General features: G+C 41.0%; 1 protein-coding gene across 3 annotated transcripts in view; it reads left to right on the forward strand.

Annotated features, from left to right (window-relative positions):
* The window catches only part of SBNO1 (strawberry notch homolog 1), a 59358-nt gene extending 37552 nt beyond the window's left edge, over positions 1 to 21806 (forward strand). For all 3 annotated transcript variants that reach the window (XM_047827555.1, XM_047827554.1, XM_047827556.1), the window contains exons 25-32: positions 4150 to 4224; positions 5132 to 5278; positions 5362 to 5456; positions 5554 to 5646; positions 11558 to 11695; positions 12307 to 12383; positions 14010 to 14203; positions 15420 to 21806. In XM_047827555.1, the coding sequence (XP_047683511.1) occupies positions 4150 to 4224; positions 5132 to 5278; positions 5362 to 5456; positions 5554 to 5646; positions 11558 to 11695; positions 12307 to 12383; positions 14010 to 14203; positions 15420 to 15562 (962 nt within the window). In that variant the 3' untranslated portion in view covers positions 15563 to 21806. The remainder of the gene's footprint in view (positions 1 to 4149; positions 4225 to 5131; positions 5279 to 5361; positions 5457 to 5553; positions 5647 to 11557; positions 11696 to 12306; positions 12384 to 14009; positions 14204 to 15419) is intronic.
* The last annotated feature ends 274 nt before the right edge of the window (positions 21807 to 22080 follow it).

Raw genomic sequence — 22080 nt, forward strand, 5'->3', positions numbered from 1 at the left:
AAATAATCACAATAGAGGAAAACAAGTACAAGGTAGGCACTAAAACTTATCCTGACATGCACTGTTGTTTTATATCTTCTTTGGATGTAAATTGTATAAAATTTAGAAATTAAAGGTTAACAGACACCTTAGTTGACTTCTTACAATCAGATTATTAAATTTCATTTATATGAGGTATTTTTTGCCATTGGCAGTTTATTGCACGTTAATACTAGATTAATAGAGGAAAGTGGATTTGTTACGTTAATTTAAAATGACTATGCCAGGTAGCTTTTAAATTTTCATTTTAGAAAGTGCCTAGGTAAATAATCTGTGGAAGTTGGTACAGGATGTACATAAAACAAAATTAACCATGTATTAATAGTTGTTAAAACTGGATGATGGGTTATGTGTATCTGGTTCATAGAGTAATTCTTTTTATATTTCTATACGTTTGAAATTTGCATATTAAAAAAAAAGCCCCAGGTAGTGCTATAGAAATTCTTTTGACCTGTCTTGCAAATCCGTAGAATACATTTTCCCCATGAATGTAAGTAGTCTAGATGATTTTGATTTTTGATGATTTATTTTATAATTCAGAAAGTTATGAAAATACTTTGGAGTGGGTGCCTCGATGGCACAGTCGGGTAAGCGTACGACTCTTGATCTTGGCTCAAGTCATGATCTCATGGTTTGTGAGTTTGAGCTCCACATTGGACTCTGTGCTGATGGTGTGGAGCCTGCTCGGAATTCTCTCTCCTTCTCTCTGCCCCTCCCCCGCTAGTGTACACGCTCTTTCTCTCTCTCAAAATAAATAAGCCTTTTTTTTTAACGGTTTTTTTTTTTTTTTTTTTTAAATTTTTTTTTTCAACGTTTATTTATTTTTGGGACAGAGAGAGACAGAGCATGAACGGGGGAGGGGCAGAGAGAGAGGGAGACACAGAATTGGAAACAGGCTCCAGGCTCTGAGCCATCAGCCCAGAGCCCGACGCGGGGCTCGAACTCACGGACCGCGAGATCGTGACCTGGCTGAAGTCGGACGCTTAACCGACTGCGCCACCCAGGCGCCCCTTAACGTTTATTTTTGAGGGAGAGAGAGAGAGACTGTGTGCAAATGGGGGAGGGAAAGAAAGAGCAGGAGACACAGAATCTGAAGCAGGCTCCAGGCTCTGAGCTGTCAGTACAAAGCCTAATGCAGGGCTCGAACCCATGAGCCATGAGATCATGACCTGAGCCGAAGTCAGATGTTTAACCAACTGAGCCACCCAGGCACCCCTCAAAATAAATAAATCTTAAGAGAAAAGAAAATATTTTGGCAAATATGTAGATGTAGGGTATTTGAAACATTATTGTAGAGTTAGAATTTTTCACTAGAAAGTCCTTTCCAGTTGAACCAGTATTGGTTCATTATTTAGTATTGGTAACAAGCTATATTGACATACTGGCAAGGATGCTTATAATCACTGGTGGCATTTAACAAAGCAAAAACTACAGGGGCACCTGGGTGGCTCAGTTGATTGAGCCTCCGTCTCTTGATTTTAGTTCAGATCATGGTCCCAGAGTTGTGGGATCGAGCCCTGCATCAGGCTCCTCGCTGGGTATGGAGCCTATTTAAGATTCTGTCTCTCCTTTTGCCTTTCTCTCCATCTCGTGCTGCCTCTCTCTCAAAAAAAGAAAAAAAAAAAAAAAAACCCCAAAGCAAAGAACCAATTAATTCTTTTCCTCTTTCTCTTTTTTCTTCCTGTTTTTTTTTGTTGTTTGTTCTTTGTTGTTGTGTTTAAAATGACTCCCTCATTTGTTTCTTTTTTTTTTTTTTTTTTTTTTTTTTTTTTTCATTACATGTTACTTGGGACACCTGGATGGCTCAGTTGATATCAAGTATGCAACTCCTGATCTCCGGGTTGTGTGTTCAAGTCCCACGCTGGGTGTGATTACTTAAAAATAAAATCTTAAAAAAAATAAGTAAATTACATGTTACTCACAAGCAATGAAAAAGGTCAAAGTATATAATGAAGAGCCAGTACTCTCCCCTTAATCCCCTCCTTTCTCATCTGGTGAGGTCACAAGTGTTGACAGTCTGAACAAGGACCGCCTTCTACATCTTTTCTCCTTGTTTGTCTAAACACAGAGCTTGGGGCGCCTGGGTGGCGCAGTCGGTTGAGCGTCTGACTTCAGCCAGGTCACGATCTCGCGGTCCGTGAGTTCGAGCCCCGCATCAGGCTCTGGGCGGATGGCTCGGAGCCTGGAGCCTGTTTCCGATTCTGTGTCTCCCTCTCTCTCTGCCCCTCCTCCGTTCATGCTCTGTCTCTCTCTGTCCCCCCCAAAAAAAAAAACGTTAAACACAGAGCTTTTTTTTTTTTTAATGTTGTTGATATCACGTACAGTGTACTTTTCTCATTTAATAACATAGACCCCTCTTAAAACTCAGTAGCTATAGCACTAACATTTTTTTAACATTTATTTATTTTTGAGACAGGGAGAGACAGACAGAGCGTGAACAGGGGAGGGTCAGAGAGAGGGAGACACAGAATCTGAAACACGCTCCAGGCTCTGAGCTGTCAGCACAGAACCCGACGCGGGGCTCGAACTCACAGATGGCGAGATCATGACCCAAGCCGAAGTCGGCCACTTAACTGACTGAGCCATCCAGGCGCCCCTAACATTTTTTTTTTTTAATTTTTTCTTTCTGTTAAATTTTATTTATTTGTTTTGAGAGAGACAGAGATAGCATGAGTAGGGGAGGGGCAGAAAGAGAGAATCCCAAGCAGGCTCTGCACTGCTAGCACAGAGCCCAGTGTGGGGCACGAACTCAAGAACCACGAGACCATGACCTAAGCCAAAATCAAGAACTGGACGCTCAACCAACCGACCCACCCAGGCGTCCCAGCACTGATGTATTTTTAACATTTGGATGATACTCTACAGCTAGCTTATACAACAGTTTTTTAATCATTCCCTCATTGGTATTCAGGTGGTTTTCATTTTTTTGCCATCATAAACAGTGATGAAATTATACAGTTATCCTTCTGTACAGATTTTCTTCCACAAGACTGGTTTCCAAAAAGGAGGATTTTTGGCAGCAGAGATCTCTGGCTGCAGAGTTGTCACCTACAGAATTTAAACAGTTTTGTGTGTGTGGCAGAGTACTGATTGATTCATTAAATGTGTAAATAGGATGCAATCATGCTTTCCTATTGACTCTGTTCTCTTAGACCCTCATTCTGTAAGTCTGGTTTGGACCCTGGACGTCAGTAATAAAAAGCCCCATAAACTAGGATGCATGGGTGGGTTCATTGTCCGACTCTTGCTTTTGGCTCTGGTCATGATCTTGTGGTTCATGGGTTCGAGGTTCACACTGGGCCTTATGGTAGCAGTGTGTAGCCTGCTTAGGATTCTCTCTCTCTCTGTTCCTTCCCTGCTTGGGCATGCTCGCTCACTCTCTCTTTAAATAAGTAAATAAATATATAAATAAACTTTATTTTTAATGATTGTATTAATTTTTTGAGAACGAGAGAGGGTGTGAATGGGGGAGAGGTAGAGAAGAGGGAGACGCAGAATCCAAAGCAGGCTCCAGGCTCTGAGCTGTCAGCACAGAGCCTGACACGGGGCTTGAACTCACGAACTGTGAGATCATGACCTGAGCCGAAGTCTAATGCTTAACAGATTAAACCACCCAGGTGTCCCAATAAATAAACTTAAAAAAAAAAAAAAAAAAGGCCCCATAAACTGCCTTCTTAGTAACATAATTCAGAACATGTTAACTAACTGTTACACATTTTGCTTTTGTACCACCTTGTCAATGCTGATGGGTAACATTTGAGAGGGAAGCAAGATTAATAGCTTGTTTACACAATTATTTAATCAGCTAGTCTTCTTTACGTGTCCAAAATTGTTTATGGCCTGTGGGTGACAGCTTGCATAACCAAACATCTCCACTTCCAATGACTTCTGTTGGGAAGATGAGATATTTTAATGAAGTAATATAGTGTGAAGTTTGAATACTATAGGATTTTGGAGTGCCTGAAGACCTGTGGGGATGGCCATTTAATTCAGCTAATAGGAACTGTGAAAAATAGGCTGTGTTTTAATGCTAGAACTTGATGTAGTTTGGTCATCTCACAGCTCGTTGAGTCATTTGGGCTATAAGGTTTTTCATCAATTTCTTGACAGATGTTCGACAAGGACTGATAGGAGTTGGCCTGATAAATGTAGAAGATCGCTCAGGAATTCTGACTCTAGATAAAGGTAAGAGTATGAGTTTTGTACATAGACATAACTGTTGCTGTATCATTACAGCCCCTTTTGTTTATACTTTTGTCAGTTTGAAGTTTCAAGTTTGTAGTTCTCAATCCCTCCTCAGTGCTCCTCCTAAACCACTCTGGCTGGTTTTTGCTAATGTGGTTGTTCAAAAGAGATTAAACCTTTATTAAGTCCATATAGCAGCAGTTTTCAACCCAGGTTGCATGTATGATCAACTGTCAAGCTTTTAGAAAATGCTGAAGCCAGGGCTGGGGCTTAGACATTGCTATTTCCCACAGTTCCAAATGTTGTAGCCAAAGTTGAGCTTCACAGACGTACAGCACTTAGAACTTTATAAAGCAAGATTTCATGTTGGAGAACAAACATTCTCATGTGCTAAATTGTGTTCATACTTTCAGTAAGTGGAGTTGAAGATGCAGAAATTCAATAGGATCATTATCTTTTGGAGCATGTATGTGGCCATGCTAATTGTTAGAGGTAGACATGGTCAGGTTACAGCTCTGTTCTGGGAGCAGGGCGAAGTCAAGGCTGTGAGGGAAGAGCATGGGGGAGAAAGGAGACTTGGCCTAGGCCTAGATGAATGAGTTTTTTCTTTTTCCTTTCTTTCTTTTTTTTGATGTTTATTTTTGGGAGAGAGAGACCGAGCACGAGTGGGGGAGGGTCGGAGAGGAAGACTCAGAATCTGAAGCAGGCTCCAGGCTCTGAACTGTCAGCACAGAGCCTGTTGTGGGGCTTGAACTCACGAACTGTGAGATCACGACCTGAACTGAGTCATGACCTGAGCCACCCAGGCGCCCCATCTTTTGTTGTTGTTGTTGTTAATTCCAGGGGCGAGTAGATTTTAATTGCCATTTGAATGTATTAAATATTTGATATAATCTTGTCCTTGCAGATTATAATAACATAGGAAAATTCTTAAACAGAATTCTCGGCATGGAGGTGCACCAGCAGAATGCCCTCTTTCAGTATTTTGCAGACACACTTACAGCCGTTGTTCAGAATGCCAAAAAAAATGGAAGATATGATATGGGAATTTTAGGTAAGTGGAGAAACTTGGAAAATGTCCTGTGTGTTCCTAATAAAATGTTTTTTTCACTTACATGTTGCTTTTTCTTTTTTAAGATCTTGGTTCTGGAGATGAAAAAGTGAGGAAAAGTGATGTTAAGAAGTTTTTGACTCCAGGATATTCAACCTCTGGTCATGTAGAGTTATACACTGTAAGTTTGGAAAATGTGCACATTTAAATGTAATTTCCTTTTGTGACAGGCACTCACAGAAATGAGTGTAATTTAAGTTTTATTATTTCTTTTACAGATTAGTGTAGAGAGAGGAATGTCTTGGGAGGAAGCTACCAAGATTTGGGCTGAGCTGACAGGACCAGATGATGGCTTTTACTTGTCACTGCAAGTAAGACTTGTTTCCTTGCAGTGCTAATTGTGAAGATAGATAATGCATCACCATTGCCAGAATTCGAATTATCTATTTGCTTTGTGCCAGTTTTCCAGTTGTATTTAGCTTTTTCTGTTTTGATCATTTATCTCTGTAACTGGGTTTGTCCTTTTATAGACACTTTCATTTAATGGATTATGAAGGATATTAGGTACAAGTTTTGGATTATTATATATTAGTTAATTGGACTGTTTTGCATGGGATAGTGACCTTCTTTTGCCAATATAAAGGACTACATAGTTTTGTAGTCTTATATTAAGCTTTGTATCTTAAACATTGATTCATTTTTAGCTATTAGTGTAAATAATTCTTTAATATTTGTCAGAGCTAAGGAGGAGGGAGGTGGGTATATGTATGTGTGTGTACGTCTAGACACACATCCCTACATCCACAAATGCATGCATGCGTGTCTATGTGAAATCACATAGGGCCTAATATCTTGAACTTTCCTCTTAAAGACTGTGGAATTTTTATGTCCTCTCTTCTCTGGTATCTGTGTGTTCTTTTCTTCTGCAGTAATAATCTTTATTCTCCATCACGCACAGGATGATAAAATAATAACGGTACTATACCTAAGTATTCCTGAAAATAATTTGGAAAAAAAAGCATGAGAGGTTTTTTTTTGGGGGGGGGGGGGGACTTCTCCTTCCCCTCATTCTCCCATTTTTTTTTTTAATTTTTTTTTCAACGTTTATTTATTTTTGGGACAGAGAGAGACAGAGCATGAACGGGGGAGGGGCAGAGAGAGAGGGAGACACAGAATCGGAAACAGGCTCCAGGCTCTGAGCCATCAGCCCAGAGCCCGACGCGGGGCTCGAACTCACAGACCGCGAGATCGTGACCTGGCTGAAGTCGGATGCTCAACCGACTGCGCCACCCAGGCGCCCCATAACATTTATTTATTTTTAAGACAGAGAGAGACAGAGCATGAACGGGGGAGGGGCAGAGAGAGAGGGAGACACAGAATCACAAACAGGCTCCAGGCGCTGAGCCATCAGCCCAGAGCCTGACGCGGGGCTCGAACTCACGGACCGCGAGATCGTGACCTGGCTGAAGTCGGACGCTCAACCGACTGCGCCACCCAGGCGCCCCTCATTCTCCCATTTTAAAACATAGCTGTGTTTTTCTGCATTGTTAGCATATGGCACTTACATAGTATGCTTTTCTTTTAATACTTAACCTTAGCTCTTAAATTTAATGCTCACCTCTCACTAGTCCTGAGGTTACTATCACTAATCATCTTGTTTGAAGCCTGTTCTGTAGTAGAATCCTCAAGAAGGGCTTGGGAGCATTACTCCCTGAGTTCTTAAATGGTTAAAGTTTGTGCCTTTGTACTTAAAAACCACTTTACCAGGGGCGCCTGGGTGGCGCAGTCAGTTGAGCATCTGACTTTGGCTCAAGTCATGATTTCACAGCTTGTGAGTTCGAGCCCCATGTCAGGCTCTGTGCTGACAGCCTGGAGCCTGCTTTGGATTCTGTGTCTCCCTCTCTCTGTACACCACTCACACTCTGTCTCTCTTTCAAAAATAAAGATTAAAAAATTGCTTAAAAAAAGATTGTTTTTTTTCAGCTCTTGTTTTATATGTTTTTATTAAGGTATAGCATACATAACATAAATCTTATACAGTTCAGTGAATCTTCCCCTCCCCCCCCCTCGTTTTTAAAATGTTATTTATTTAGAGAACACAGCAGGGGAGGGGCATAGTGAGAGGAAGAATCCCAAGCAGGATCTGCACTGTCAGCTCAGAGCCCGAGGTGGAGCTTGAACCCACAAACTATGAGATCATGACCTAAGGCGAAATTAAGGGTCGGCCGCTTAGCCGACTGAGCCACCCAGGTGCCCAGAATTTTCCCTTTTTTAATTTGGTTGTTTTGTTTTCATCTGCATACTCAAAGGATTCCCTTTAGAGTTTGATAATTTTGTGAACGTATATTGGTATTAGTTATTCTTAGTATTTTCAGGTATGTGATATGCTCTTTCAATATAGGAAGTTTCAAATCTTTTTTTTTTCTTTTTCAAGTCTTTTTATTTCAGAAAATTTTCTAAGTTATTTTTATTTGCAAAGACTTTAGTATGGTTTCCTTGAATTTCTCTTTTATCAAGATTTCTTATCTAAGTATTAGAGGGGTGCTTGGGTGGCTCAGTCCAACTTTGGCTCAGGTCATGATCTTGTGGTTCCTGAGTTCAAGCCCTGTATTGGGCTCTCTTATGGCTCAGAGCCTGGAGTCTGTTTGAGATTCTGTCTCCCTCTCTCTCTCTCTGCCCCTCCCACACTCTCATGCTGTCTCTCTCTCTCTCTCTCTCTCTCTCTCTCTCTCTGTCTCCCAAAAACAAACATTAAAAACTTGATTAGAGGGGCGCCTGGGTGGCGCAGTCGGTTAAGCGTCCGACTTCAGCCAGGTCACGATCTCGCGGTCCGTGAGTTCGAGCCCCGCCTCGGGCTCTGGGCTGATGGCTCAGAGCCTGGAGCCTGTTTCCGATTCTGTGTCTCCCTCTCTCTCTGCCTCTCCCCCGTTCATGCTCTGTCTCTCTCTGTCCCAAAAATAAAAATAAACGTTGAAAAAGAAAAATTAAAAAAAACAACAAAAAAAAACTTGATTAGATTTTCACCTTTTATTTATTTTGTCGTGAGTTGTTTTTAATCTATTCCTTCATTTCTTTTTTTTAAACAGCTTTATTGAGATAGGATTCATATACCATCCAATTCACTTCAGTGTATAGTTCAGTGTACACTGTTAACTTTTAAAGTTGTGGTAAAATATATAACAAAATCTACCGCTTTAACTCCTTTAAAGTGTATAATTCAGTGGCATTATGTTCAGTATTGTGCAACCATCACCACTCTCTATTTTCAAAACTTTTTTATCATCCCACAAAAACTACAACCGTTAAACACTCTCCATTCCCCCTTCTCTTAACCTCTAATAATCTCTAATCTCCCCTCTGTTTATGAATATGCATATCTACGTGCCTCGTATATGTAAGTGCAGGCATAGAATACTTCTCCTTTTGTGTCTGGCTTTCACCCGGCATAAAAGCCTTCGGGGTTCATTCATGTTGTAGCACGTGTCCGTGCTTCATTCCTTTTTGTGACTGAATAATGTTCCTTTGTATGTATGTGCCACATTTTAGTTTTGATTTGCAAAATTTGTGGAGAGGCCAACTGTAAATGAAGACCAGGTTGAAGATGTAACTGCATAAAAGAGACCATATATGGTGCTGTCATAAATAAGCTATGTAGAACAGGTATCAGTAAATAACTTCTACAATGGATCAGATAGTAAATATTTCAGGTTTTGTAGGCCATAGATGGTTTCCACTGACTATTCTTTTTTGTTTTTGTTTTTCTTTTTCCCTTCCTTTCTTCCTTCTTTCCTTATTAAACTGTTCTTGTTTTGTTTTGATTTTTTTTATGTTTATTTTTGAGACAGAGCACGAGCAGGGGAGGGACAGAGAGAGAGGGAGACACAGAATCTGAAGCAGGCTCCAGGCTTTGAGCTGTCAGCAGAGCCCGATGTGGGGCTCAAACTCACGAGCTGTGAGATCATGATCTGAGCTGAAGTCGGACACTTAACTGACTGAGCCATGCAGGCATCGCTTTCCTTAAAGTGTTCTTAAGCTTAGGAGCCTCAGGCCTGATTTGGTCACAGTCCTGATTTACTGGCCCTTGATCCAAGAGCAAAGCTCTCAAACTGAATCTGGCTCCTAGTTAATTTGTTTTTTGAAAATCTTACTGAGATATTTGTCGATTCACATGAGGTTATGAGAAATGATACAGAGAAATTGTACACCAGTTTTCACCAACAGTAACATTTGGTAAAACTACAGCATCATAATATCAAAACCAGTATTACATCACAATTACTGATCGAATTCAACAGATTTTATTATTCTCCCTTAGATGGGATTTTTATTGATGCGGGCTAGGGTATTGGCTATTCTTTATTTGTTCCAAACTATGGCCAGAATTTACACGCTGGTCCGTTTTGAGGAAAGTGCTGATCCTCGTCTCCCTTTGAGTGGAAGGGCGTGGTAACACTGGTCCTTTGTTACTTCCTGCACGGCAGCGGGCCATTGGATGTGAGGAGACGCAGCCTTAGAAGGGGCAATCCTTCCAGGAAGGTGCAGGTGTTGTTTGTCTTTGACACTCTACAGAAACAAGCAGGTGTGCTTTACAGTGTTTAATGTGTGTTAACATTAGGAAAACCATGTCAAAATCACTTTTATTTCCACTGTAACGTGATGATTTATTTTGTAATTGTAATGAACTAATTTGACACTGTAAAGATAGATTACACTGTTAAATGCTTTAAACACTGTCCTCCAAGCATAATTATTATATGGAGTTTCATATCAACTGATAAAACATCAGAAAATGTAATTTTTACCTTAGCTATTGTTTTAATAGACTTTGTAAATGTATAAACAATGTTTCAAGATCATACAAATGATCTTTAATATCTATGAGAGATAAGTAAAATATTAAGTGTTTTTCTTTTATCAGCGTAAGAATTAATGTAAAGTTAGTAGCTCAGAGAACATTTTGTTTTGTAGAGGGGCTGAGAAAGTATCTTTACTTTGAAACTTCTTTTTTTCCTTCAGTTTTGCTCCAGAGATTATTGCTTACAAATTGTTCACCATTCTTTAAAGGAGATGTTAATTTTCCAGTCTTAATTTTCCTTGAGTTTAATGGGCTTTTTCCTTCCTCTTAGTATTTCTGCCATAACTCCCCAACTTTTTTAAAAAAATTAAAAATATGTGTAAGTTCCATCATTTGTCTGATACATCCACGTCTTCCCTTTTTACCTATATATATTTATTATTTGCTCAACATTTTGGCTTTTTTATATCGTAGCTTTACTGTTTACAGATCATGTGATGTCTTAACTTCACCCTACAGCAACCGTAGGGATAGACAGCCCTGATGGATGGATTATAGATGGGTGCAGGGAACTGTGGGTGATCAAAATCATTATCTTAGAGATTATGGTTCATTGTAACTTCAAGGAGAGTAACTTTTTTTTTTTTTTTTAACACATTTTATTATGAAAATTTCTAAACATAGAGTAGAGGTAAGGCGCCTGGGTGGGTCAGTCAGTTGAATGTCTGACTCTTGATTTCAGTTCAGATCATGATCTCACAGCTTGTGAGTTGGAGTCCTGCGTTGTGCTCTTGTGCTGACAACCTGGAGCCTGTTTGGGATTCTCCCTGCCCTGCCCCTTCTCTGTTCTTCCCTGCACACGGTCTCCCTTTCTCCCTCTCTCTCTCTCAAAATAAATGAAAGAAGAAATGGGAGGTGCATGGGTGGCCCAGTTGGTTAAGTGTTCAGTTTCGACTCAGATCATGATCTCACCCTTTATGAGTTTGAGCCCCGCATCAGGCTCTCTGCTGTCCCTCTCGCTCTACCCCTCTCCCATTCACACTCGCTCTCTCAAAAATAATAAGCACTTAAAGAACAATAGAGTAGAGGTAAAAGGATTTTCCTCTGAAGACCCTTTCTACCCCCTCCCTAATCTCCTATCTCCTGGATCTCTGAGGCAAGAACATGGCCTAGAACAAGCGAAATTGTCTCCACTGGACATTTATGCTTTAAAACTTATTCTAAACAATCTCCTAAGGAGTGTCTTGGCCCTCAACCTATGTTTTGAGTGTACCTAAGAATTCAGGTTCAGTCTTCATTCTGGTGAGACCTTGTAAAAACTCAGGTAGATGAGCAGCTGCTGTCCTTTTCCACAGTTACAGATTCATGTGCCTATTTGGCGTTACAGTCTTTCAAAGGATTGCATTTGCTAATGTGATGGTACAAAAAAGTGTATCTTAAGGTATGCAGTACAGATCTTTATACTTTCTCACTTTTTTTTTAAATAGATAAGGAACAACAAGAAAACTGCCATCTTGGTTAAAGAAGTGAACCCAAAAAAGAAGCTTTTCTTAGTTTATAGACCAAATACTGGAAAACAGCTCAAATTAGAAATTTATGCTGATCTAAAAAAGAAATATAAGAAGGTATTTTTTCATTTGTATTATACTATCTATGAATACTTGTTTTATAATAATATATTGAAACTGTTTAGGAGTGCTTTATGTCTATATATAAAATTATGTTGTGAATTTTCCCTATTTGATTACAGGGAAATTATTTTTAGGAAACATTTTGTCACATTTTGTTACATTAACATACCAGTCTTAATGTCATCAACCATTTAAGAAACTTGTAAGATGATTATTTGAAAGAGCTTGTGTTGTAGAAAAAGAAACTTTGAGCGTTAACTCAAAAAAATAGAACCGTTAAAAATATTTGTTTTACAACGATTTGTAGAAAAGCGGTGAATGACTACTTTTTTTCTAGCATTACTATTATTTGTTCTTAGTATTACCTTGTATTACTATTCTTCCTAGCCAGTTTCAACAATTAACATTAAACTAGCTATTGGAAACATTTGTTACATAGGAAGAGCCTAATGGCAGGATTTTATGAAGGGCGCTCAAATGCAGCTAGTAACGGGCCAGATTTTCTGTATAGAGAGGATTGTAAATTGGCTTTAGAGAACATAGGAAGGCAACCAGCTTGTTTAAAACAATCCTGTTTCAATGGAATTTTTGTCTTATTTTCACAGGTAGTCTCAGATGATGCCCTGATCCACTGGTTAGATCAGTATAATTCATCTGCAGACACTTGTACTCATGCTTATTGGTTAGTATTTCATGTTTCTCACCCTATTTTCCAAAATGTAATCAAGACTTAATTGAAACACACGTTTGCTCTTTAGTTGTCTGTCTCTCGAAGTCCGTGAACAGATTATCTGATGTTAGGTGTCATTCTTCAGTTAGAATTGCTTGTATGTCTGTGGACCACACGCTGTTCAGGTGTCCCCTGTGTTCTTCACCAGTGCTTTGTTACTTCCGGCCAGCTGCAGTCTGGCAGTATGGACTTGTCTATCCTCCTTGTTAAAGCTGACTTTTTCTCCCTCTCCTCTCCTTCCTTCCCTTCATTTATTTGTTTGTTTATTTATTTCTCTCTTTTAAAAAAAAAAAAAAAGGTACTGGCATCCCAAATCACTTTTCATTTTTAAGGCTAGGAAACTTCTAGGAAATTAGAGTTGCTGACAGCACCAGAAGACTGTTGTTGAGCCCTGGAAGTGGTCCTACTGTGCCACTAGGCTGGCTGGAGGTGTGTTCTTTCAAGTCACTGTGTCATCCCCTAACTTACAGTGTCCACTTCAGCTGAGGCCGTAGGTGTGGAGGGCACGTAATACCCTGCACATCATGGTTCCCCTATTTCCTTACCTACTGTTTCCTCACCCATTAAGTAGACAATGGGGTATCTGGCCCATTTTATGAAAAGGAATACAGGACATGGATGAATTTTAGCTAGTTTTTTTTTTCTTTTAAGACATGTAGGAAGATAAATTTGATACGAGCAATGTTTTTGTTTTCATTTTGAGAGCAAATTAGTGTTTTGGAAATTAGGAAAATCTTTCAAGATAAAATATTTTTAAAGTTAACTTACAGTAGTCCTCTCTAAAACATTTGCTTTGAGCATTAGCAAGACAAGTGCCCAATACTACTGTGTATCCTCTTGAATTACTATTAAAAATATAATTTTATTAAGGAATTATATAAATTTATAAATTTAAAAATTTTATAAATTGTATAATTTTATAAACCATGTCTTCTTTTTCTTACAGTTTAAAAAAAATTTAATAGTTCCATTCTTTTGGTTTGCTGAGGCCTTTCTCAGTGACATGATTTATAATATATTGGTTGTTCAATACTTTAAAAGTAACTAACAGAATTATTTTATAAGCTAGCGTCAATATAGTAAACTAACAGATGTTAAAGTGACAAATGTTTACTGGAGGGGTTGTGGGTGGGGGGATGGGCTAAATGGGCAAGGGCCACTAAGGAAGACACTTGTTAGGATGAGCACTGGATGTTACACATAGGGGATGAATCACTGGAATCTCCTGAAATTATTATTGCGGTATATGCTAACTAACTTGGATGTAAATGAAAAAAATTTTTCAAAAGACAAATGTTTAAATGGATATCAAACCCAGTAAATAAACCCTTTTAACTGGGAGTCAGGCCCCAGAAATCTTATTTTCTAAAACAAATTTTAGAAACTTAACAAACCAGTAATGACACCTTACATTGGACAGGATAATCCAATATGTCAATAAGAGCGTAATCAAAGAAACTGTCAATAAAGAAAGGCAAATTGGACTAGGACATCTTTCATTTGAAACCTAGGTAGACTTTGCTAGCTGTTCACGTGCGTGTATGTGTATACGTATATATTTTTCCCTATTTTTCCTAGGCGTGGCAACTGTAAAAAGGCAAGCTTGGGATTAGTTTGTGAAATAGGTCTTCGTTGCCGCACATACTACGTATTATGTGGCTCCGTACTGAGTGTCTGGACAAAGGTTGAGGGTGTTCTAGCATCTGTCAGTGGCACAAATGTGAAAATGCAGATTGTTCGACTGAGAACAGAGGATGGACAACGGATTGTAGGTGAGTCTAATTTTGGGGGGTTTGAGCTATCGGGAAAAATCAGATCCTATTCTCTTTTTATTTTGCTTCTAACGTTTTAGAATCAGTATCTCTTCCAGTAATGGGGGAGAGCTTGTTTTATATGCTCTTAAAAGGTTGAACGGAAGGTAAACCTTTGAATGGGCATTGTTGATTCTAGCTGAAGTTACAATGTCATTTATTTTAGGCCGCTCTCAGCTGTTCTTGCTCCCCTTCCTCACTGTCGCTGTCTGTGCAGGCTGTGGTATAAAGACCGAGCCCAGCCTCTTGCCCAGGATCCTCTGAAGTCTACCCGTTTCCAGTCATTGAGCCACATTGAGACTGGAACTACAGTCACTGCACAGAGGAGGGACTGGAGTTTTAGCAGAGAGCATGGGCAGACCGGGCAGCTGTTCCCACCATCCTCTAAATGGCAGGCCTCGCAGGAATTCATCGTTACTGCACTTTGGCCTGTGGTTTCGTGTTTGTTGCATTTACGACGACCTTCCTTTTTATTGTGGGCTGCAGGTTGGCAGCCCATGGGCCAGAGTCAGTCCATGACCTTTTTTTTTTTTTTTTTTTTGACCCTCTTGATATTTTTGGTTTTTGCGAGTCTGCATTTGAATTAGTTGGCCAACATTTAAAAACCAAAGCCTGGGTTTTGTTTTCTCAAAAACCACACGCATGCACGCGCACACACGTGCACACACACACAGTTTATGTGGAACATCTAGCCCCTGTTCCCACATGGGAGGAGTTAAAGTTCCTTTACCGAGGGCGTATACTTTCCACAGTTTGCTAACGCCTGTAGCGTGCCCACTTGGAAATTACCTGCTTCACTAAGCAGTTGAATTCACATCCACTATTCTGTAGCCTTGTTGGTCCATTAATACCTGCCCAAAGAAGGTCGTGTTCGCCTGCATTTGTGGAGCTGCAAAGACAGTAGATAGACACTATAGTCCATTTTCCAATCCTCCACCGAGAAGTCAGTGTTGCTGTAGACTTTGCATATGCTTAGGTCTCTGCGAGTAATGCTGCTGAGGAATTGGGTTACTTCTGAGGGGGCAGTTTCAGTTCTCAAGTATTCGTTTAGTGTTTGGGTGGAGTCTTATTTGTTACACTTAATGTTATGCTTCATTTGGAATGTGCTGTGCAGCTGTAAAACACAGTATGATTTCTCTTGGATATAGCCTTGATAAGTTCTTGTTTCTAATTGCAGGTTTGATCATTCCTGCAAATTGTGTGTCTCCTCTTGTAAATCTCCTGTCAACTTCAGACCAGTCTCAACAGCTTGCGGTCCAACAGAAACAGCTCTGGCAGCAGCGTCACCCGCAGAGCATCGCCAACTTGAGCAACGCTTAAGAACAGACAGGTTTCAACATGGATGTATCTGAAATGCTGTTGAAGCATATCATTTGCATAAAAATCAGGGACAGTTTCCAAAGAATTATAATTTTTTTCAGTTGTGCTCTCTCTAGTTAATTTTTTTGGGAATAAGGACAAACCTGGAATAGATAGCAAAACTGAAAATCAGCAGTGCCGATGGTGGTACATATGTCTTTCCTTTTGCTTTTCCCATGGTACTTCCCATATGCTTTTACTTTGGGTGAGCAGAGGGGTATGTATGCGTGCGTGTGTCTGTTTGTTTGTGAGTTTGTTAAAGGCTACAAACCACAATTGGTTTAAAAATGCTTGGAACTTCCCAAACTGGCTTTACTTTTATGTTACACAGTGCTCAGGGTTAACGCAGTACATCCATGCAATTGCTGTGGGACTTATCCCCAGATGCATGTGTTTTGAGTCTATAAATATAGAAAATATATATTGGTTTCTTTTTCCAACTTATTAAACAATAGGTTTATTAAAGCATGAAATGAAAGGTTGCATATCATGCATTCGGGTTCTTTTTTAGTTTTTGTTCTGACAGTGCATGTCTTTGAAAGCATGCGTAAACAAGATGAAAACAAGTCAAGTAACGGAGAGAAACATTTGTAGATGTACAGCATTGGTTATTGCATTTTTATAGTGTTTATACCTGGGTATTGCTTCTCACCCCGCGGATTCCCCTCACCCTCTTCTCCCTGCCCCAGGTTTCTTGTCAAGGTAATGAGTATATACATTTTTTTGGTGGTAAAACTCTGAAAGTTAATTTTAATGTATTAATAGTATTCCTAATGTGTGCTGCAAAAATGGCTACAAGCCTGCTTTTCTTAAAACTACATTTTCCTTAACTTAAAGATCGTTTTAGAAAGAAGTACAAATCGGCTTCCATCTTGCAAACAATCTTTTTTTACTCCATTATCTTAATTTGTCACTCATAAAAAAGGAAACCGTACTTGAGCTGTAAACTAGACAATGAGGAAACACTTGAGGCTTCTGCTGTATGTTTATTTCTTGTTGTTATTGTTGTTACCCAGTAACTTGAATATCGTTTAATGTGTTGTAAGACATTGTAGAGTTTATTTCAAGCTGTTAAAAATGGTAATGTACAAATGTGAATAGACACTTATCTATAATATGGGTAAGTTTTGTTTCGCCTATAATAGATGTTTATGAAACAAGTGAGGGGACAATTGGGTTTTTTTGTTTCCTTTTGTTTTCCTTTCCCTTTGTTTTGCCTGCACAGGTTGCACTATTGAAAAATTGAGATTGTATAAACCTGGTCAAAAGCTGCAAGATACCACAGTCTTGTAGATGTCAAATAAAAAGTTGTTCTACTAACCAGAAGTGGACTCTTGCTTAGGCCCTCACCACCTTCAGAGGCAGAGTCTGTGACGGGGATTCTGCAGAACTGGCGTGTTACGCGGCACTCCAGGCAGCCTTTTTGGGCTTAAAACCTACCCCTCAAAACTGAGATGGTGTCGAGAAAGGGGTGTAGCGATAGTCGTTTTGAATGTTTCTCAAGTTGAAGTGTTCTCCTTTGTCACTTTTGAAACTTCTTGCAGAATCAGGCAAGATGTCTGTTCGGTGATGGCTAGGGCTTTCATCTTCCTGTGTTTCTTTAAGGCCGAGTTTGCTTACGTCAAGTTTACCGTACGTTTCCTTTGGATTTATTTATGCTTGATACGTGAAAGAACACATCGAGAATCATTTCTGTTCTTTGGCATGTGTTGCCAAGTGGATGCAACTTTTATCCTCAGTCTAGGCTTTCTATCTCAGGCAGTGATCCGTGTGAATATCAACCAGTGTTCTTTGTCAGGGCCGCTGGACCCAGCTGGCAGCCAAGGGCAGACCGTCCCACCTGCAGCAGAACTTCCCAGTTAGTTCCTCTGTTTTAATCCGGTAGCCCGCTCGGCATCCATCCGCGCACTAACGTGAAGTAGAGTTGGGGACGGGTCCGAACCCTGACAAGCCTGCTCCCTCCGGGGAGACGAATGTGGTCAGTTGACCCCCACGATTCCTGATGTGGTGTTGGCTCTTTGAATAGCTGTCTTGATACCAAAGGGCATAGGCGTGTTCTGTTCTTGGAGGAGCAGCATTGTTTCGCTTTTAAAAATAAGGTCCAGAAATAAGGCCTCTGAAAAGTCTGAAAGGAGACCTCAGAAAGGCAGCTGGTGTAAGGGGAGGTGGGCGCTGAGGTGCCACACGCCTGTGCTCCTCCCATCAGGACACCATGAGTCCGCTGCTCACCCCCTCTCTGGAGGTTGAACGTACGACCTTCACACTGTGCCCTCATCCTCATCTAAGCCAGCACGTTCAGGTTGGCCAGCATTCAGGGTCCCCCTCTGTTAAAAACCCAAGTCTTAACAACAGCTGACTTCTATAAAACGGCTCCGTGTGTTTCAGGATCTGAATGCCACGTCTGACCCCAGGGCCTTGCTGAACCTGATGCGAGTCCATTTGGCCCCTGCAATGCCTTTCCTCCCTCCCTTTTTAGCAATATGGCTCTGAGCACAAAGATCTGATTGTAAATCATGTTAGCGTTTTCAGAGTTTACAGTGTCGATTGTGCTGAAAACCACTCACTTCCTGAGTCCAGAGCCGCTCAGATGGTATCTTGGGGGGAATTAGTGTTCCCCTAATCTAGCAACCTCCACACCACAAGGTCTTTATCTGCAGTTTAGTGAGATTACCCAGATAGGGATCGATGATGTGTAAAGTCCTACAAGTATTAACAAAGTATGTCTTTAAACACAACTTGATCAAAAAGTAAATATCCTAAGCAATTTTCCCTTTTTGCTGCTATGTTGCAGATACAGTCTTCAATACCCTTTCTTTACATCTGTATATAAGTTAGCAAGAACTTGCATCCAAAGCAATGTAGTAGTGTGTGTTTGTGTACATATATTTATTCCAGTCCAATTAATTAGCACTTGAGACATTTTTTTTTTGAGCTGCAACAATAACCCTTTTCATTTTAGTGTGCTTTATCTGTGAAGATAAAAGTTCTAGATTACCAAGTTCCAGGAGAATATAACATTTTAGAGGCGCGATTTTGTGCCTGTAGTCCCTGGGGCATTCTTCTGCTAGCCTCCGTGTGATGCTATTAGAACTTCTAACAGGCATGACCAGCACAGCACTTAACAGTTGTGTAACGGGAACCCTTGTCCCTACCCCTTCTACTTCCCAGTTAGCATGAGGGCAAAAAGCGGTAGATTACAAATGATTGGTGCATCTCAAGTCACGACAGAGAGACGAAAAGTATTTTCCCTTTCAGTCCTGTTCTTGGTAAGATGTTAAGAGGAAGGTCCCTATCTAAATACTCGTATTTTAAAAACGTTATGTGGGTGATATTTGATAGCTTCTAAGAATGGTGCTGCGTAAGAGTCGCCGTTAGGCCAGGATCCAGTTAGCCAGATGTCTGGTTAGTTCAGGCATCCCAGTGGCAAAGGCAACCGCTGTGACGATGGGCATTTGTTGATTCCCCCTCCTGTGTCCAGGGTCTCCCTGGCTAACCACAAAACCCACGCACAGGGCCGTGCACACTTTGCTGCTGGAATGAGGCAGGCAGTCCCCGTTGTGGCGATAGCCGCGAGCAGAACCCATTTGTGAAAATTCCTCATGGGATGCCAATTATCCGATACAAATGCGGTGTCTTTTAAGGGGCATGTAAGTGAAGGAAACTCAACTAAATAGATACCTGCAACTCAAGCTAGCTAGTAATTTCTTTCTGAGTACTTGAGGTGAAATCCCAAAACCCACCTTCTGATTTTATGCTGTACTTATATATATGTACATAAATGTGTATATATAGAAATGCTGAGTTCTTTTGAATTCTGAATGTAAATATTTCTTGTAAATTGGGACCCTACCCACTCTTTCTTTCTCTTTCCCCCCTCCCTTCAATCCTATTTATTCTTTTCTTGACTTCCCATACGGGGCATCTTATAATTTTTATATATATATATATATATATATATATATATATATATATATATATATATAAAAGTATGAAAAACTTCTTAGTTGAATTTGTTCATATATTTTAGGATTCAGTTTTGCATCTTGACTATAGAATTCCTATGTCTGTTTTGTGTTAATATTTTTCAACATGCCTGATTGTGTTTTGCATTTTTACTACAAATTTTTACTGTGTGCAATGCATTGTATTGGGGGGAATGTACTTGAGTGCAATTTCTGATACTGTCATTATATGACTAGTTATGCTCATTTATGTTGCTCTTTGGAAGCTGTAGTGAGCCTGATGTTTTCACATAAAAAACATTTCTTCCCAAGACTTCTTTAAGCTCCTCTAACTTCTTCAGTGCATTTGGGATCAAACGTAGCTCTTCAGTAACCTGACTTGCTCCTACCCTTTCCATTCTTCAGGCCCGTACCAAATCCTTCATCTGCGTGGCTTTCCAGCTGAGAAGAAAATCTTGCAGATCTGAACCTTGGTTTGTGGCCTGCTGCCGCAGAGTTTCCGTGTTTTTGTTTTTGTTTCTTGAATTAAACAAGTCAGGCCTCTACCATTAACCTGCAAAAAATAATCAGGAAGTTATTTTGCAGGGAGCACAGGTAATCTGCCTCTGCTCTCACCTGTTGAGGATATTAAGAGCAGACGGGGAGACCGGCCCGGTACATGTGGGTCTCTGTTTGGACAGGTAACGCTGAAGAATGTTCTGTCAGGAACCGTTGTCCTCCCAGAGAGAGCAACACAGCTGCTGTGGGGGCTTCACGCGAGCCTTCAGCCCATAGGTTGATTCTGCGCTGAGGGTAAAGCAGGCAGTGAACTATGGCTGGACTGGCCAGCAGGATCCCCTGAGCTGCTCGCACCACCTGCTCGGACTGCTACTGGGGCATTGACCTTGACTGGATCGGCCACAGATCCAGTGCCGAGCCAGATTAAGGCCCTCTTGACAGTTAGCGTTGCCAATAGGGACGACCCTGGGCTGGCTCGTGAGAGTGGTGGGAATCATCAGCCGGGAGGCAACCATTGGGTTTTTATGTAAAGATTTTGCACCTTTAAGGAAATGTTCCCCTGTAACTTTGAGGAAGGATTGCCGTGGGCATTTCTTGGGCCTTTTCCTCACATACATGTTCCACTCACCACTACTGAACTTGGTACACTTGCTGAAAACTGAGAAGTTGTTTGCATTTAGATAGGTAAGTCTTGGGAACCTAGCGTGTCCTGAGTCAGGCCCAGTCAGAGATGAGCTCCAGTGGGAATCCCGGCCCAAACCCGCCCCGTCCTCCCCCTTCCTCTGGCGCCCGAGGAGTGGTTGAGCTTGTGCGCAGCAGTGCCGAGGGGCGCCCCTCGCCGCCAGCCCCGTTCTCTTTGCTACTGGCAGTTCAGGCCGCCTCCGGGCCCGAGGGTCAGTCCACAGGCCCCTCAGTGAGGACACCCCATTCGTCCTTCCGCCTCCCCTCCCCACCACCGCCCCAAGGGCCTTTCTTGCTATGACAGTATTTGTGGCACTGAAGAGGATAGAAGCTTGAGCCTCCTTTCTGACTTCCCCTTTAGGGGGCAGAGAGCTTTTTTTCTACGTAGCACATCTGCAGTCTCACCGCCATTAGAAAAAACTCATCCTGTTCACGGTTTATACTGAATTTGCAAACTACTGATATTATTTTTCAATAACCACTTGTATCTACCATCAACCATGAGAGGTGGGAAGAGGTACGCCGCTGTATCTCTGCAATAAAACTTTTGCCAGGTTCTACCTCCGCTGAGCAAAGGATACTTTTATACGTAGGCATAGATCTTCCTCCTTTACCGATCTGACTTGGTGCATCTTGAGACAACGTCTGATGGAATCCAAAGACAATTTGAAAACAGAGGTGGATGTAAACTCTTGGTTGTTTTTATTTGGTTCTCTTTTTTTAAATCTCCCTTTTTATATTGCTACTCTGTCTTGAATGTCTGTCAGTGTACGAAGGGTACGCACTGTTCTGATGATACTGCACTGCTCCATTCAGCCTTCCGTGATGAAAACAGTACCGAGTGTCCAGAAATGACTGTTCCAACCATTTTGATGTGTAACTTTAAAAATTGGGTCTCATGCAATAAAAATGTGTCGGCTGCATTTAGCGAGGTTTACCCTCGCAAGTAAAAAACGATCAACCATGAAGCATAACCAATTCTGTATTTAGTTTTTTGTTGTTGTGGTTTTTGTTTTGTTTTCTTTTTTTGTAAGATTCTTAAATCAATTAAACTGGCTAATACACTTTTTCCCACTCTGTGTGTTCTTTATCTGGGTGCCGAGCACCTCTTAAGTTTGTTTATTTCGAGAGGGAGAGAGTCGGGGTGGGGCAGAGACTCCCAAGCGGAGTCTGCTTGGGAGTCAGCCCCAAGCAGGTCAGCCCAGAGCCTGGCACGGGGCTCGATCCACGAGCCGTGAGATCATGACCTGAGCCAAAATCAAGAGTCGGTCACTTAACCGACACCCACCCAGGCGCCCCAGAAGCCGGCACTCTTTGGGGCGAGAAGCGCGCACACCG

The sequence above is a fragment of the Prionailurus viverrinus genome, chromosome D3 (assembly GCF_022837055.1).
Source record: "Prionailurus viverrinus isolate Anna chromosome D3, UM_Priviv_1.0, whole genome shotgun sequence".
In the NCBI taxonomy this organism is placed as follows: domain Eukaryota; kingdom Metazoa; phylum Chordata; class Mammalia; order Carnivora; family Felidae; genus Prionailurus; species Prionailurus viverrinus.